Source organism: Muscardinus avellanarius, assembly GCF_963383645.1.
Source record: "Muscardinus avellanarius genome assembly, chromosome: 17".
NCBI classification, from domain to species: Eukaryota; Metazoa; Chordata; class Mammalia; order Rodentia; family Gliridae; genus Muscardinus; species Muscardinus avellanarius.
Genome location: NC_137803.1, coordinates 7,543,406 through 7,561,649, shown reverse-complemented (window position 1 = coordinate 7,561,649; position 18,244 = coordinate 7,543,406). Strand labels below are relative to the sequence as shown.

Below are 18,244 nucleotides of genomic sequence, written 5' to 3'. Positions count from 1 at the left end.
GCGGCTGTCATTACGTGGAGGAAGCTGCCACAAAAGGACAGAGTTGCCATGTCACCAGTTCTCTGCTTCCCGTGATGCTGCTGGCTCTTGTGGTGGGGAGCAAGGGCGCAGCGCTCTGCGGGGTGAGCGCGTCTCCAGGTGGCCTTGCTGCAGACCAGCAGCTGGGGCTACCTGGAGCCTGCGTCAGTGGCCGTCAGCGGCAGGAAGGACACCTGGGCACTCAGGAGCCGAGCAGCTGCGAGAGGCTCTCGAGACATTTCAAGTAGTAGGCATTCAGAGGGTTGTCTTCCGAGTGTGAGAAAGCTGAGAGAAGAATAAGGGCATAGAAATAGTACTAGTTTATTAAGCTCGGCACTATATGTAAAGAGTGGGCACTCCTACGCAAACATAGGATTCAAATTTATACACAAACTATGCAAGGTTTAGATGTACAAAGTTGTCAGGATATTTACATTTAAATCAAGAAGTTATAAAATTTATTTTTATTAATGGCTTAAAGAGTATTAAAATATACTTCCATAATGGCTAGCATTAACTGTAATTCCAAATGAACGTCATCACCTCTCAAATATAACTGCCCCTCCCAATGCCCAAACTTTAACATAAACCAATTACTCGTTTCCTCCAGAAATTCATGGTCACAGCTAGAAACAAACCCTAATCTCTCACCCTATTTAAAAAAGGATCAGACTCTAAGAACAGATTAATAACCCACAGACCTATTGCCAGTACAGGAAAGACACAGTTCAGTTGTTTGGAAATTAAAAAGTGTCTAGAGGATAACGCTCATTGAAAACTGGTGTCACTTAAAACGAGTAGTGTGCTCTGTAAAGGAAACCTCTCCTATCACGCAGGTCACAAGGGACGTGGACGCAGGGGCGCCGGGACCTATTCTTGGAAGACGGCAATTCAACTCCCCAGTGTTAAGTCAGTTTCCTGTTCAAGGTCAGTTCTAATTAGGCCCAGTTCTTATCACCTACGAACAGACTCCAGCACGGAGACAGCCATTGGGAAAGAAGATTTAGGACAAGAAATAAGTGACTGGAGAGAGATCACAGACACATTTTAAGAAACTATTATATCTCAAAACTTCATCTATTCAAATATCTTATTATTTTAAAAAATGCTTCACATCTGGGCAGGGTGGTACACACCTGCAATCTCAGTTCTTGGGAGACCGAGACAGGAGGATTGTAAGTTTGAGGCCAATTTGTGGTAACCTCATTAAGACCTTACTTCAAAGCGAAAAGTAAAAAGGGCTTGGGGTACAGCTCAGAGGTAGAATGCCCTTGGGTTCAATCCCTAGTACCACACACACACACACACACACACACACACACACAGCTACAATAAAAATATGGAACAAATATTGACACATTTTATAATGCTTTGACAAATAAAGCTCTTTAAAACATGATAAAATAGTATAGAAAACTGTTGCTTTGTATGGCCTGCCCGACCAAATATTTCAGTAAGCAGAAATTTCACTCGAGCTTCCAGGTTTCATTGTGATCTCTTTAATTACAACACTTACTTTTCTTTGCTGAGCAATATGCTTCATCTACTTTTCTTTTTATTGATGGATTTTTCAAAGTTGTTTTTGCCTAGAAAAAATATAGAATAATCCATTAAAATTATATTTATTCTCACGTATCGAGAATCAGGAGGACACAATACTAATTCTTCCCACTGATTACGGCAGTGTTAAGCAGGTATTACAAAGTACAAAGCTGTAACCTAAAACGACACGTTAGGCATCCCTGGTGCCAGTCCTCCTGAGGCCTCGCCCACACCTTCCTCCTCCCTAACTTGCCCTGTGCTCCGTGTCCCATGATTCCCTTCCCTTCTGTTTCGGTCTTTCTCCCCTAGTCTCAATTTGCTATTTTAAACTAGTCGCGTCGGGCATGGTGGCGCACGCTTGTAATCCCCGCGCTTGGGAGGCGGAGACAGGAGGATCGCGCAGGTTCGAAGCCAGCCGCGCTGGCTTAAGAGACTCTGTTTCCAAATAAATAAATAAATATATAAAGATAAATAAATATATGAAGTAGTCACCCTTACTTTCAGTATTTCATAGTCCCACAAGTATATTATTTCAGATAAAGCATTTTGAAGATTACCTATCAGTTAGTTGGTCAACAAGTGCGGACACAGTGCCAAATCTGTGCCCAGCCCTGGGGCCACCCAGGTGTGAATGAGCACAGCGGCCTCTGACCTCGTGTGCCTCTGGCCCGTGGCACAGACACGGTGGCCAGTAGAGAGAACACCGCCTGGCCACTATTTTGCCACTAGATACTCAAGGAGACTGCTCTCAGGATAATGCCAGAGAAAGCGCAGACACAAGTACCCACTCAGCTGCCATTCTCTCTGGGCAAGCCTTGTATTGTGGTCTTATATAAGAAATTAGTTAATTTTAAAACTCAATGATGATATGAGAAAGAAGGAAACTGTATAACTGGACAGGCCTAGTCATGCAGATTTGTCAAAATGCATTTTTCAGCCAGGCGTGGTGGTGCACACTTGTAATCCCAGTATTTGGGAGGCTGAGATAGGAGGCTTGCAAGTTCACAGGCAGCCTCAGTTACTTAGTGAGGCCTTCTGCAACTTAGTGAGACCCTGCTTCAAAATAAAGAATAAAATATAGGGCTGGGGGTATTGCTTGGAGGTAGAATGTCTCTAGGTTCAATTTCCGGTACTGCCCCCCACCCAAAAAAAGCATTTTTCCTTGACACATCTTTTAGAAAAAAAAGCTCCATACTAAAATTACAACAAAATGGCCAATGAATTTAAATTATCAGGGACTCACTTAAAACACAGATATTCTTCTGAACTGAGACAGTTGGATGATCAAATGAAAAAGGTTTCAACTGATGATTTACCAGTTGTGTGGATGAACAAAGACGGTGTGGGCTTTGCTCTCCTGCCTTTCTCTTTGGCTGGTACTCCTCTCATGTCCGTGGATGCATTCTAAGAGGCCTACGCGTCTGTCTCCCCTAGGCAGAGCGATGGTTTTAAAACTGACCTTTTGATAATTGTAAACCAGGGCCCAAAGTGCAGCTGCGCCGATCCTCTGAGCGTCTGGATTCTCACTTTCCAGACAAGCAGCCAGCGCAGTAACGACTTTTTCTAAAATTAAACACATTACAAAAAAAGTTTTGTCCCACACATTAAATTGCATTCTTATCTTGGGTTGGACAGATACCCCCTTGCCCATAAAACATAAAAAGTTGGTATCACTGAACTATAGAAACTGGTGATATGTGGAAAGACATCCTCCAGTGATTTTCTCACGACAGGCACAGAATGGCCACAGACATCAAGGCTGCCTAAATTATTTGGCCCAAGTTCAACAAAGGCGCATTCATTTAAAAACAATAGTACAAAAATAAGTACATAATAAGTTATGTTAATGAGTTATTCAATTATAGTTCACATTTTAATATGCAGGAAAATAGATCTGCTGTCTTAAGGAATCATAAAGACCATTGTACAAGCATATTATAGCATGGGCAATTAGAAAATAATCATCAAGAAATTGAGCATTATAATTGTTCATCCTTTCAGAAAAAGACTTGAAGACTTTAGAGAAAGTGTGTGTGTGTGTGTGTGTGTGTGTGTGTGCCAGAGAAAAAACTAACTTAATGGCATACCAACACACAAGTCGTGCCCTTTCTAGAAAGCTTGCCAGAGAAGAAATAAAGACTTACCAATTAGCTCTACCAGTCTACCCATTTGAGGTGAAGATTATGAGAAATCTACTTCTAAGGTAATTGTCAGGGTATTTCAGAACTATATTTGAGCTTAGTTTATTACTTATTTTGATGTATTACTAAATTGTATCACATTCTGTTCCCTCTAAATTGTGTGATTTTGCAAATAAGTGCCGTTCTTAAGGTGGAATGCTTGTTGCTGGGCGCTCTCTGCGTGTACACGCGCATTACCCACCGGCCCACGCCCGCCAGCGCGTACCCAGTGACTCTAACCCTGCACAGGGACAGCGAGTGACTCTAACCCTGCACAGGGACAGTGTTGGTGTCCGCTCACCTGTGCGGACTCTAGCCACAGCGCTAGTGGATTACAGGTGCTCAGTAGTAAACACTAGCAGGGTGAAAGATGCCATAAATAAAACAAAAAGTTCAAGTGATTCTAGTTTTTTTAAAAAATTTTAAGCAATTTTAAATTTTTTTACAGAGGAAAAAAAGCTTCTCTTATAAAGTGAACTCAAGTTGTACAGTGGAAAGACGTGGGCGGTGGATGTGGGCGACAGTTTCCCTGCCACGCCGCTGCCTACGCCTCCGCATGAGCTGGTTCCCTCTGGCTCTCTGTGTAGCAGCCTGTCCATAACTAGTCCAGACAGGCAGTTATCAAATGGAACTTTTCATATGAAGTCACAGGTGGCACCTGCTAACAAGTAGCAGAGCCATCAAATATGAGGGTGATTTCCTTTGTGTTGTCAATTGTTATTTTAAAATATTATATCAGCCGGGCGTGGTGGCGCACGCTTGTAATCCCCGCTTGGGAGGTAGATACAGGAGGATCGCGCAGGTTAGAAGCCAGCCACGCTGGCTTAAGAGACCCTGTTTCCAAATAAAAATATAAAATAGGTCTGGGAGTGTAGCCCAGAGGTAGAAGGGCTTCCAGGAACCCCAGTACCACCAAAACAAACAAACAAAAAAACTGTATCAAACATTCAGAATACGTAACTCCTATGATCTAAGTTGATACCATACTCTTTCCACCAGTCAATTTCTCTCAAAATTGTTAATAAAGTACTTATACAGATCAATTAATGTGGTGGCCTTGCTGAAAATATGAGTAGATCAACTTTTTAAAAAATTATAAATTACTGTGAAATATAACATGCATAAAAAAGATAGAACATTTTTAAGCTCAATAAAATTAGTATGAAGTCCCATTTAAACATATAAATAAGCTCAGTGTCGTGGTGCATGCTTGTAATTCCAGCACTCAGGAGGCCGAGATAGAAGGATTGTGGTTCGCAGATAGCCCCAGCTATTCAAAGAGGCCCTCCACAACTTAGTGAGACCCTGTTTCAAAATAAAAGTACAAAATAGGGCAGAGGGTGTAGCTTGGAGGTCGAATGCCCCTTGGCTCCATCCCAGGACCCGCAAAAAAAAAAAAAAAAAAAAAAAAATATATATATATATATATATATATACTCAAGAGATTACATAATAGTAAAACAAATAATCATAAAAAATGAGTTTTATGTACTTAGTAACTTTTTTCTTCTAAATGGACTTATTATAAAATAAGAATGTCATGTTGGTAATCTGAAATCAGCAATAGTGAGATATTTATACCATGTAAATCAACCAATGCTATAAATAACATTTGAATTAGTGGTAGAGCTGAAAAAAGTTTCAGTTTTATGAATATATTCTGCATGGGATGAGAAACAGTTTTAATAGTATACTACTATCAGATTACAGGATACTACATTTGTTGAGAAAAGAACAGATTATGATATAATTTTATTTGTCAAATCAGGACGGAAAGGTAGCTATAAATTGGCCATGTATACAAAAATTCAGGAAAAAAATCAGTGATGGTATTCTGTGAGGATCAACTGGCCACAGAGAATTCATAGGAAAGAATATCAGTTTGGGGGATATCATCTCTGCTATAGGTCCCCTATGCCAGTAAGATTTATAAACCTTTACGTGCACAATAAAGAAATCTTTATTTACACAATGCAAATTTCCATTCATTCCGCACTCTAAGAGTTAGCAGCTAAATATTTCCAGAACACTCCTTGTCTTTGTCAGGTTTTAACAAGGTTGATGGAGCCTGACGAAATAAACTAACTCCCCTTTCTTCTACTCTCTGGAAGAGTCTTGTATATTTGGAATTATTTTCTGCTTCAATTTTTGTAAATCGGAACCTTGGGTTTTCTGTTAAGGTTAGACACTGATGACAATGTTTCTCATAGTTATTACATTGTTTGGTTTGCTATTTCTTCTTGAATAAAATTTTCTGTCACTTTTATCAAAGAGAGTATCTTTTTTATCTTTTTCCTCTGTTTTCTACAGAATCATTATATGTCTAAAAATGCATGATTTATATTTATCTGCTTGGAATTACTGGGTCTCTTGGGTCCACATATTAGTGTCTTGGAACAGTTTTAAATACTGTGCAGCCGTTACTCCTTAAGCACCTCCTCTTCCATCTCCTTTCCCCTCCCCTCGGACTTCATTAAACGCAGTCAGACAGTCTCAACGCCATCGCTATGCCGCCTGCCTTTCATTCTTTTAATCCTTTATCTTCATTTCAGCTCTCTGATGCTACATGCTGGACAATATTAATCCAATTTTACAATGCCTAAGTTATGTCTTCTGGCACACCAAACTTGCATATTATTAATAACAAGACATGAATAGATTTTAAAATTGGGCTATTAAAATAATGCTGTGCAATACAACTTTGTAATAATCAGTGCTGGCTAGGATAGTTACTGACCATAGGTATCTAGTATAACTGATACAATGAGTAATTATTTTTAATTCACGTGTGTGTGTGTGTGTGTGTGTGTGTGTGTGTGTGTGGTGCTGGAGATTGAACGCAGGGGTGGGTACTCTACATGTGAGCTGTACTCTCAGCCCTTTTATTCTGAAGCAGTTTAAGTTATGAAGCACTGGCCTTGAACCTGTGATTCTCTTGCATCAGCCTCCCACGTACTGGGATTACAGGCAGGAAGCAATTGTATAGGTTAATTAACTTAAATATGAACAGCTACCTGTGGGTGCTAGATTATCATACTGCCCAGTAAAGGTCTAGAAGTCCTATTTGGTTTTTGCTTCAAATCTTTCAGTTTTCAATCCCTGAAAATGTTTCCAAAATTGTCACTTACTTAGCTAAATATGGAGTAATTAAAGTTTTCTTTTGGGGGGATCATAAGATCATAACTGACTTTTTGTTTCTTTCACATTTTCCACCAGGTTCTGTGTGCACGCCCTTCTCACTGTAAACTACATGGTGAGATTACAATGCACCAACAGATATTTTTAAAAAAGCAACCCACCCTGATTTTAAGGCAAATATTGGTCTCTGTGTAAAAATATGGAAGATTATTTTTAAAACCTTGGAAGTTATTTTTAAAGTCTATGTTTCATAATGCTAATATCTGCAGTCTGAGCAGAGGAGTTGATATTTTTTCATTCTGCTGGTTTTCATGCTGCCAAGTTTCCTAAGGTACCAAATCGTTTGAGGAAGTTCCCTGCAGTCTACTGTGGACTTGCCTTCCTCCACCAGAAAGGGTTTCTCTTCGCTTCTGGCAAGCACCAGCGGCTCTGCCTGTCACTCCTAGATCTCCTGAGGCCACGTGCTCGGCCCCAGACCAGGAGTTCCCTGGAGCGGGCCCAGAAGGCCAGTCCCCAGTGCTCGTTCTCACACGCTTTCTTCTCTTCAGTCACCTGATGAGGGTAGGGAGGTGATTTAATTTTCATTCACCCTTCCGCTAAGAGAATGGTTCTGTGGAGCTCCAGCTTCATACAGGACAGTCCCCTCCTGGGAGGGATACACTGCTGAATGAAGAATGGGTCATAGAAGATGTAAGATGTGAAATCAAGAAATTCCTAGAAACAAATGAAAATATAGAGATACAACATATCGAAACCTCTGGGGCACCTTGAAGGCAGTATTAAGAGGAAAATTCATAGCACTGAGTGTCCACATAAGAAGAACAGAAAATTACCAAATAAATAACCTAATGACACACCTCAGAGCTCTTGAAAAATAAGAACAGTCTAACGTCAAAGCCAGTAGAAGACAGAAAATTATTAAAAATCGGAGCAGAAATCAATCAAGTATAGAATAAAAAACCAATACAGAAAATCAATAACACCAAAAGCTGGTTTCTTGAAATACTAACAAGATAGAAAAAGCATGAGTCAACTTAAACAAAATAAAAAAGAGAATCAACACAAATTATAAAGATAAGAGATAAAGAATTTTAATTTCTAGCCTCTCATTACTGACACTCCAGAACAAGTCAGGCAAATGGCCTTGAGCAAGAGAGCTTTCAATGTACTCCTTGCTGCTCGCAGCTTTCCATCAAGAGTGGCTAGAAAGTCCCCACTATCTTATAACCTTTGATTATTTTAAGGTGAAATTTTTTTTTTTTTTTTTTTGGTGGTACTGGGGTTCCTGGAAGCCCTTCTACCTCCGGGGTAATTTCCCAGACCTATTTTTACATTTTTATTTGGAAACAGGGTCTCCTAAACCAGCGTGCACAGCTGGCTTCGAACCTGCGCAATCCTCCTGTCTCTGCCTCCCAAGCGTGCGCCACCATGCCCGGCTCAAGGTGAATTTTAATATGGCTTATCCAGTATGTTCTTATTGCTTTCAAAGGAGACAGCCTGAATTCACCGGAAGCAAGGAGTGCTGTGGCTCTATTTTTAGCATCAAGCTCAAGCCCCAATGCACACTCCACTCCTAGCATCCAGACCAGATGTCGGGTAGCACCGATCAGAGGCACGCAGGTTGCTGGCCCATCTTTAAGCCGGCGGACTCTCCTCTGGATCTCCGTGGGGGCGGGGCAAAGCCTGGGACATTCACTTAGTTCCACATAGAGAGAAGCTGCACAGCTGCTGTCTCCCATCTCATCGCTGCCTTGAAAGCCCACTGATCTCAAGTCTGTGGGAGCTGGGGAAGCTCCTTCTCACCAAAAGTGTGTCCATCTGCTCTAAGCTAATGAAGGAGAGAAAGCATTGCTGACTACACGGAAATGCTAAAAATAAGCCAGAGAGATTTACAAGTGCAAAATGCAGACTTTTCCTCTAGTTCCCTATAAGGCTTTCCTTTTCCCAATTCTCTCAATAATAAAATTTCAGTAAGTAGAAAAAGTGCAGTAAAAAGAAATTCTGAGAAAGGTGAATAAATGATAAGAGCTACTACTGAGCAGCGGCCGTGGATGAGGAATGGCGACAGATGTTTCCTAAGCCACCTCACTGTTTGCGGGCAGGGCTTACTGCCTTCATGTTAAAATGTGGGGATTGAATCGGACTCAGTGGAGGAGGGTCAAAGTAAAACCATGACGTCTCTCCCCCCGCGACAGACAACAGGGTCAGCGGAGGAGCGGCGAGGATGCAGAGGCTAAATCCAAAGGTGATTCAGTTGATAAAAAGCTGGCTGAACCTCAAAGCTTCTTCTCTTCGTATTTGTATATCTAGAGATGAAATTCAGTAATTATCAGAAAAATAGAATCAACTTTATACACAGAAGAATCATTTCTGTTCACTTGGATAATTGTTTCATGAAAAAAAAGACTGAGAAAAGATTTAGTAAAAAGCATTAAAGGAACAGAGAATTAATGTATCGTAAATACCTGTCGTCTACTAGAAATGGTGGTAGGCATGTTATGTGTGCATGTATGCCTCTACCATCTTGGACTCCATTAAGATGGATGACTTTAATGTACCAATAAAAAATTTTTAAAAAAGACAAAGAAAGAGCTGGGCGTGGTGGCGCACACTTGTAATCCCTGAGCTTGGGAGGCTGAGACAGGAGGATCACACCGATTCGAAGCCAGCCTTAACTGGCTTAAGAGACCCTGTTTCCAAATACAATATAAAATAGGTCTGGGAGTGTAGCCCGGAGGTAGAAGGCCCCTGGGTTCCATCCCCAGTACCACCAAAAAAAAAAAAAAAAAAAAAAAAAAAGACAAAGAAAGGTGGGATTCTCTCACAGATGGGGACGCTAAACGCAGAGACGCTGCCCTGTGGTGCCGGCACTCAGGGCCTGGCAGGTATGGCATTTATGGCCCATATCTTTTATTTTTCTTCTTCGCCACAACACGGTGGGTCCGTATAACACTCTGTCCACATGAGAGCCACACACTGTCTACAGAGGTCGCATACTTTGCAGAAACAGATCTTTCCAATTCTTTTTTTGTATCAAAATCTTTCTGACGCCTCTCCAACTCTCATCTGTGTCTGCTCCAGTTCTCAGGCACTGAAGTCCCGGGGCCTGAACTCTCCCGCCTCTCCTCCGTGGATGTCTCCAGACATCAAGACCTCGGGTGCTCCCTGGGAAGGGGCTCAGTTCTAGGAGCCACAGATGAGCAAAGCAGCAAAGACCCATGGATGCCCAAGAGCTCACGTTCTATTGGGGAGGCCTAGGGATGGACAGACACGCTTTAAACACAGTGTACGCGACAGCGACGACGCTACGGAGGGAAATCACACAAGGAAGGGAGTAAGAGTGTGGGAGAACAGGAAGCGGGAAGAAGGGGTGAGACCACAACTGTAACGAACATCTGTAAGGTCTTCACTGACAGAGACAGAGGAGGGGGAGTTAGAGCAAGGGCAGAGACCAGAAGGAGAAGGTGAGGCTGAAGAAGGCCCCTCCTGTTTCTCCTCGCTGGCTGCCTCCTCCCTTTGTCCAATTTGCCCATCGGGATGACACGATTCGTTAGCATCAAGAGCCTCCAGGAGGCTCCTGAGCGGCTGGAGCCTTGCCTGATTCATTCTCTCAGCCCTGCCTCTAAGAATGCCTTAAATGCAAGGGGTGCATAATTATAAATGGCAAATTATATATAGACTCATTCTGTGTTTTTATCTGAATGGAATGGTCCATGAGTGGACACGTACCAAAATGCATGTGCACAGTACAGAATGTGAGTACTTACCATTAGCCAGGATCTTGGGCTTATTAGCAGGGCTGAAGCAAATATTGTGAAAAATAAGAAGAGGTATGCACGGGCCGGACCTGTGCTTGTACCTGCTCATCTCCGTAAGCAGGTCTAAGCAGCCGTCAAGCCTCAGGATCATCTGTTGTCCATCTTCTCCAAAAGACATATTCAGGAGTAACTTCAGCCAAAGAATGGTCAGGTTACTGAGATGTTTATTTTCTCCTTTCGGCAATGTTAGAGACAGGAAGTTCTGTAAGAAGTTACTCTGTGGGTAAACAGAAAGAATATTATATCATTTTCTTCTTGGGTCTTTTTCATTATTTTCCCAGTCCCTTGGTGACCAATTAAACAGCATTTTTATCTTTTTCTCCAACTTTAATTTCTCCTTTCTTGCAATAGTTTCTACATACTTCATCTATATTATTTCTAGATATAAGTGGAAAAGGTAAGGAGAACAATAGGGTGTTCAAACTTTAATTCCTGCTAAGTTTTTCCCTGTTGATAGATGAAGTAAACTACAGTCAACTCAATTATTTAGGATTGCTCATTCAGTTTGGGGAGTATTTGCGGCCTCTTGAATTCCCTCTTTTTGTATGCCTTCTGGCAAATTTTGCCACTCATTAAAAGATATCCTATGGGGAAGAAAATAGCCGTTTTCAAATCAATCTTGGACACTAGCTAACAACTCTGGTATTTTGTATCATTACAGCTACAAGTAATTCTTTTAAAAATATCTATGGATATATTTTATATTCATTGTATCCAGCCATAAAGAAATAATTTCTAGTGACTATGTGTCACTCTATTACACTTACAGATGAGAAAGTTGTATTACCCGAACTGTAAATCATATCAACTTCCAAATAAAGTTCCTTCCACAAACTCTACCAAAATGTTAATCATATGAAAGGTAATAAATAACTGTCTATAGTAATCTATATGCAGACAAAATATAAAAGTATAGAAACCAATGATGACAGTATGGAAACCATAATCAGTTGGACATTTTAGAAGAGCACGTCAATCTCTCTGTCTGTCTGTCTGTCTGTCTGTCTCTTTCTGTCTCTTTCTGTCTCTCTTTTTCTTCCTTCTCTTTCTCTCCCTCTCTCCCTCTCTCTCTGTCTCTTTCTATCTCTTTTTCTTCCTCTGTCTCTCTCTCCCCCTCTGTCTCCCTCTCTCTCTCCCCCCTCTCTCTCCCTCTCTCTCTCTCTTTCTTTCTCCCTCTCCCCCTCTCTCTCCCCCTCTCTCTGTCTCCCTCTCTCTCCCCCCTCTCTCCCCCCTCTCTCTCCCTCTCTCTCTCCCTTTCTTTCTCCCTCTCCCCCTCTCTCTCCCCCTCTCTCTCCCCCTCTCTCTGTCTCCCTCTCTCTCCCCCCTCTCTCTCCCTCTCTCTTCCTTTCTTTCTACCTCTCCCTCTCTCTCTCCCTCTCCCCCTCCCCCCTCTCTCCCCCACCTGGCCTCCATCCTTCCTTCCTTGTTTCATAATCTTACTGTAGCTTATCTCTTAGGTTCTCCTAGACCCAAATCAAGATGTTGGCTTTCATTTATAAAATTAATTTTAATACTTTTACATAAAAGTAGCCCAGGTATAAGAATAAAATGGGCTATAAAATGCTAGCAATATGACCTAAGCAACAAAGAAACTATAAAACTGTATGCCCACTTTGAACTGCATTTGCCATCACCCACACTTACTTCTTATTTCTTAGCCCAAACCGATGCTTCTTTTAGATTCATAACTTGCCTTTTGGCCAGAGTTTCTTATTTTTGCTAGGTCTGAAGCTTGTGTGTGTGTGTGTGTGTGTGTGTGTGTGTGTGTGTGTGTGTGCTGGAGATGGAACCCTGAGGCATTCTACCTCCGAGCTACACCCTCAACCTTATTTTTTATTCTTTATTTTGAAACAGGGTCTCACTGAGTTGCAAAGAGCCTCACTAAGTAGCTAAGTAGCTGAGGCTGTCCACAAACCCAGATCCTCCTGTCTCAGCCTCCCAAATGCTGGGATTACAAGCCACCATGTAAAGTCACCACGCCTGGCTTGAAGATGTTTTAAACACTTCCATGTACCAGTTAGAATTAGTAGAAATATGTCATGGGTGAAAGAAGTGGCGTTTTGGAACCCGAGTGTACAACAGCACTGGCTGTGCTTTCTAAGGCTCACTGGCGAGCACTGGAGAGGTAACCTGCTCCAAGTGTGCAGACCCTGTATTACTCCGTGGAGCAGAAGTCTTCTCGGCCTTTTCTGATTAGAGTGGAGGAAAATGACATGACTGATCTGCCCTGAAAAGAGTATGATCCAATTGTATCAACCTACTCTTAAATATAGAACCAGAGTCACGGATTGAGAGTTGACGGTATCTTAGAAATCATTTTATTTAATCTACTTATTAGAAAAATGAAAAAAGAGCTGGACATGGTGGAACACGCTTGTGATCCCAGCACTGGGGAGGCTGAAACAGGAGGATCGCGGTTCATGGCCAGCCTCAGCTACTTAGTGAGGCCCTCTGCAACTCAGTGAGACCCTGTTTCAAAATAAAGACTTTATAAAAATAAGGCTGGGGGTGTGGCTCAGAGGTAGAATATCCCTGGGTTCCATCCCCAGAATGGCAAAATAAATAAATAAATTAATTAATTAATTAATAAAAATAAAAATAAAAATGAAAAGACCTGAAGCTTAAAGAGAATAAGTCTCTGCTCAAGTAACACACCAGACTGGAGACCTGGCACTGACATTCCTTCTGGGGCTCCTACTTCCTCCAGGAGCGGTGGGCACTGGCTCCCGGGCAGTGCTCTCACCCACGTGATGCTCCCTCACTTTCAAGGACAGTGGTCACACACACCCAGCTCAAGACGACGTCTGCTTTGGAAGTGATGTATATAAATGAAAAATACGCATATGCACACAAACACAACATACATGTCACACACAGGAATGACATATGTATGACCATCAATATGAAGAAATTCTGCAGTCCTATGCTGGTAACTAAACAATTGGCTCCAGTGAGAGGAAGAAGGATCCCTGACTTGAGGTATTTGCCAAATTACCTGGTGTGAATAATCCCAACATGGCTGACTTCAAGATAATACAATGCCAACCGGCTTGCAAAGTTTCTTAGAACTTAACAGTCCCATCCACGAGGAGCTGGCTCCAGCATACCACTGAAAACACTTTTTCATGGTAGCATTAACCATCCCATTTCCTTGGTAAGACAGACATTTCTATCTATTTAGCAACTGTACTTCTAGTGTCTTGGGGCGTGGGCTGATCAGGTGGGACAGTAGGAGAAGAGGAGGCTCAGTTCTTGTGAACACTCACTGCTGACCTCTGTACTGTACCTTGGTCTTCAAGCAGAAGAAACAGACTTGAACTACTGTTACCAGTAAGTAATGGATAACCTAATAACATGCATGTTTTAAGAGGTTTTCTCAATTAGAAATTTTATTTATATACAGCTAAATGCAGACTCTAATTGCACACGTGTATTAGAATTTCTTGAGTCATTCTCTCCCTTTTAAAGTACCCTAAGTTAAAATCAATGATAACAAGTCAAGTTTTGGAACGGGAGTCCCAGAGACTCATAACATTTCTTGTTATGTCATAAAGAAGTTAACGTCCAACTTGGGGGAAGGGGCCTGTGATCTTCTAAAGCATTTTGTCAATGTAAATTGAAGTGAAATTGTCACTGCTCGATTTGGTCTGTTTAAAGACCAAATATATTACTTTTATGATCTCCAATAAATATAACACAGCTGTCGTTCTAAATTGCCATTTTTTGAGAAACAAAACAAAATACAAAAGCTGAGAAGGATAAACTAAGATGAAACGGGAAGCTCGTGGTCCAGCTTCTGTTGCTCTTCACGCATCACCTATCAAGTGGCTTTGAATGTGTGAACTTATCGATCCTTTTATAGCCCTTTGGAATAAAATGACTTGAAACCATAATAAATTTACCCTAGAAATTGAGTTCTAAACTTTTGATCAGAAGGATAATATTACTGAGCATTTCTTCTATGATATGCAGGAGAAAGTAAGTACTTACCTTTTGTATTACTCCCTTACAGTCGTGAGACAAAGCCAGGTTTGAAAGAAACATAAAAACCATCTGCTGAATGGCGGTGTTCTCGAGAGGCATCTGAGAAGCCAACTTGAGGATACACAGCATCAGAGAGCTGTTGGGGGCTCCTCTGGGCGCAGCTTGAGCAGGGTAACTTGACCAACAAAGAGAACTGCAACCTTCAAAACAACAGCCTATCACAATGTCTTCCCGGTTCCCCTGTTTAGTTTTTAAAAACACTAAGTGGTAAGGCATATCTGTCTATTAAAACGACGTGGCCATTAACCTGTGAACTGCAAATCATCACCGATGGCTAATGCTGATGACTAGGTTCAACCTAACAGACTGACTGTCCTCACTGAGGGCTGAATTATCTCAAGAGTCATTCTAAAATACCACATTTCATTTTTTAGAAATAAAACAAGTATAATAGGTTTCTTAATAGTTCCTAGAGAAAACATCTAAATAAAAGCTGGAAGAAGAGAACTTTAGCAACACAGGTAACTTGGTCTAATGCCTTCATTTGACAGAGGAGGAAAATGAAGAACATCATATCCAGGAGCAGGGTCAGGACAAGTGCTGTTTTCCATAGTAGACAGCTGAAGACAAAGGCGCTCAGGAAGGCCGGTGGGTTGTTCAAAGTCGCACAGCTCGCCAGCAGCAAACACCCGTGGTGCTGTGACTGGCTTTCCAGAGCCAAGTGCGCTTTCAGCAAGCTAAGCAGCTACGTGAAATTCACCGAGAGAGGAAAAGGATCATGGGAGCATTCGAAATACATTTTAAGCCGGGCATGATGGCACGCAATTATAATCCCAGCGCTTGGGAGGCTGAGACGGGAAGATGGCACAAGTTTGAAGCCAGCCTCAGTCTCCACCAGTACCACCACCACCAAAAAAAAAAAAATATATATATATATATATATATACACACACACACACACACACAGCATTTGGAAGACTGAAACAGGAGGAATGTGGTTCAGGGACAGCCTCAGCTACTTGGTGAGGCCCTTTCTAACTTAGTGAGACCTTATTTCAAAATAAAGAATAAAAATTGAGCTGGGCATGTAGATGGAACTCCTGGGTTCCATTCATGGTACCACAAAAAATAAATCAGTAAATAAATAAAAAATAAAATAGGGTTGGTGGTGTAGCTCAGAGGTAGAATGCCCCTGAGTTCAATCCCCAGTACTATACTCAGAAAAGAAAACTATTGTAACATAAAACTAAGGTAGAATTAACTTTTGAAAGTTCATGCAAGAAGGCCAGCATGCATATAGTTGCATCAGAATCAAACACATTCTATAAATTCATAAAAGATGAATAAAAACAAAAATATAGTGACCTTTCCTGTATTCATAACTTTATAGTTGTATTGAAATGCCAGTGTTTTCATTAACTGTTACACAAAACTGTCATTAAATGACGCAGTTTTACTCAGAAACAAACCAGATAGAAAAATATCTCCTTTAAGTTCTCGTCTTAAGTTAGTAGTAACTTAACCATTTCTAGTATTTACATCAATTTTAAGTATAAAAACAACACAAATTATAGTTTCAAAAGATGTGTATTAAAGTATATATTTCTTTTGCTAAACAGTTAGCAAGTAACTTTATTCTTTATTATTTCCCCAATCCCTAAGTTATAGGGTGACAGGAAACGTCAAGAAGGATGCTATGCAAACTGTGGGAAGTCACAGAATCTCGCTTGGGAGATGTTGAAATGGAAGATAGATGGAGAGGAGACTGTGCAAGCAGAAGGAAGGGACAGAGGAAGCTGTCAGCTGCAGAATGAAGACAAGGACAGGCCTGGGCCGGCAGCAAATGCAGGGACAGATGAATGTCCAAGAGGCCGAAGGTCTGTTTGCATCTGTGCTGCTGGAGAAAACCCGTGGCTACTGAAACCGCCATCAGCATGTGGTGGTGGCCAGGAGGGCTCGTGCCATCCTGCACGCCAGTCCCTTCTCGCACATCCTTTGATAACTGGAGATCCCTGTTGCTGAGCTAAGTGTTGCCAGAAGAAAACACACACTTGCTGATCAGCCAAACCTTACACTTCTGACCACACTTCCCTGCGCATTTGCCTTCCCGCCCCTACAATGGCGACCTCACACCTCTCTTCTCAGAACCATCTCCTCCTTCTCTTTGCTCACTCTCCTAAATCATGAAGAAATCAGAAGTTTTCAGATAGGAATGTCTCCTCTTTCTGATCCAATCTCCCACACTCTGCCTAAACCAGCGCCCCTCTCCCAGCTGTCCCTTTCCTTCCCGCTCTGGCGCTCCCCAAGTCCTCAGGCTGTTCTCTACCCTGCACTTTGCCTGCACCACTTCTCCTTACTGCAGAGGTTAACTCAGAGCCATGGAGCCGTCCGGGGCCTCACACATGCTAGGCGAGGGCTCGACACTGAACCACATGCTCAACCCCTGAGCCAACTTTCACCTACGCCATTCTCCTGCCCTCGAGTTGGCAATAACCTTCCGCTGGCCTCCAAAGACTCACACGGGAACTTACACTCTTCCAATTTTACTTAAATCCAGTTCCCCACTGCCATATGATCATGCATTCCCTGAACTGTCTAAGGACTCTCCCATGTCAACATATTCCTCAAACGCCTGTCTGCTCTTATAATACCTACGAGAAATAAACCTTGATTTTGACTAACATATCCTCAATCTATAGAAGAAGCACTTCAAAATGTTTTTTTCAGTTCATTTTAGCACTATATAAACTAGTACTTTAGTTTATTATTGAAAGGCAGTATTGGATTTTACTTACCATTTGGGAAGTTTGCAGTATAGACACACAGCAGCTGCAAGGCAATCTGCATCAAGGCGTCGTCCAGCAAAAGCCAGGGCCAGAGAGAGTACAGCACAGGAACGATATGAGCTCCGAGAGCTGCTTCCTGGAGAGGGAGAGGGCAAGGCGGCTGCTGGTCTATGACCGGCCTAACACTTGCAGTCTATGAAGGCACAACGCCAATTCAAATACAGAAAAAATCATCATCAACAGAAAAGTCCAGTGTGTGCCTGTCCTGACTGGCGGGAGGAAGGGTCAGGATCCTGAGGACAGATTCCCGCCCAGGCCCACTTGATGCACGTGTGGCTGCCCTGACCACGAGCCTGAGCAGGTCCAGGAAGTCCCCTCAGCACCAGGGCGCCTAGGATATGTAATCAAAGAAACAGAAAACGGCTTCTGTAACACGTCAATTATGCAGCAAAGTGGTGTCTCCCTCAATGAACAGCTCTCATGAAGGCTTTGATATAGTCAAGAACGAAAACTTCTGGTGAAGTGAGCATTCTGATCAACTCTGGTCCCTTCCCTGCCCTGCCTTTTTCTCTCATCTATTGTGTATATACAAACCACAAGTAAATTACTATTTTTTTTTTTTTTTTGTGGGTCTGGGGATGTAACCCAGGGACATTTGACCTCTGAGCCACATCCTCTGCCCTATTTTTTTTATTCTTCATTTTGAAACTCACTGAGTTGCACAGGGCCTCACTAAGTAGCTGAGGGTGTCCGCAAACTGCGATTCTCAGCTTCCTGA

General features: G+C 42.1%; 1 protein-coding gene across 1 annotated transcript in view; it reads right to left on the bottom strand.

Moving 5' to 3' along the window:
* Positions 1-220: 220 nt before the first annotated feature.
* Positions 221-18,244, bottom strand: part of RTTN (rotatin) — a gene marked incomplete at both ends in the record, with an annotated part of 159,775 nt that continues 141,751 nt past the window's right edge. The window contains 6 exons of the mRNA XM_080714663.1: positions 221-303; positions 1,535-1,604; positions 3,020-3,123; positions 10,646-10,913; positions 14,687-14,880; positions 17,476-17,602. Of these exons, the coding sequence (XP_080570789.1) occupies positions 221-303; positions 1,535-1,604; positions 3,020-3,123; positions 10,646-10,913; positions 14,687-14,880; positions 17,476-17,602 (846 nt within the window). The remainder of the gene's footprint in view (positions 304-1,534; positions 1,605-3,019; positions 3,124-10,645; positions 10,914-14,686; positions 14,881-17,475; positions 17,603-18,244) is intronic.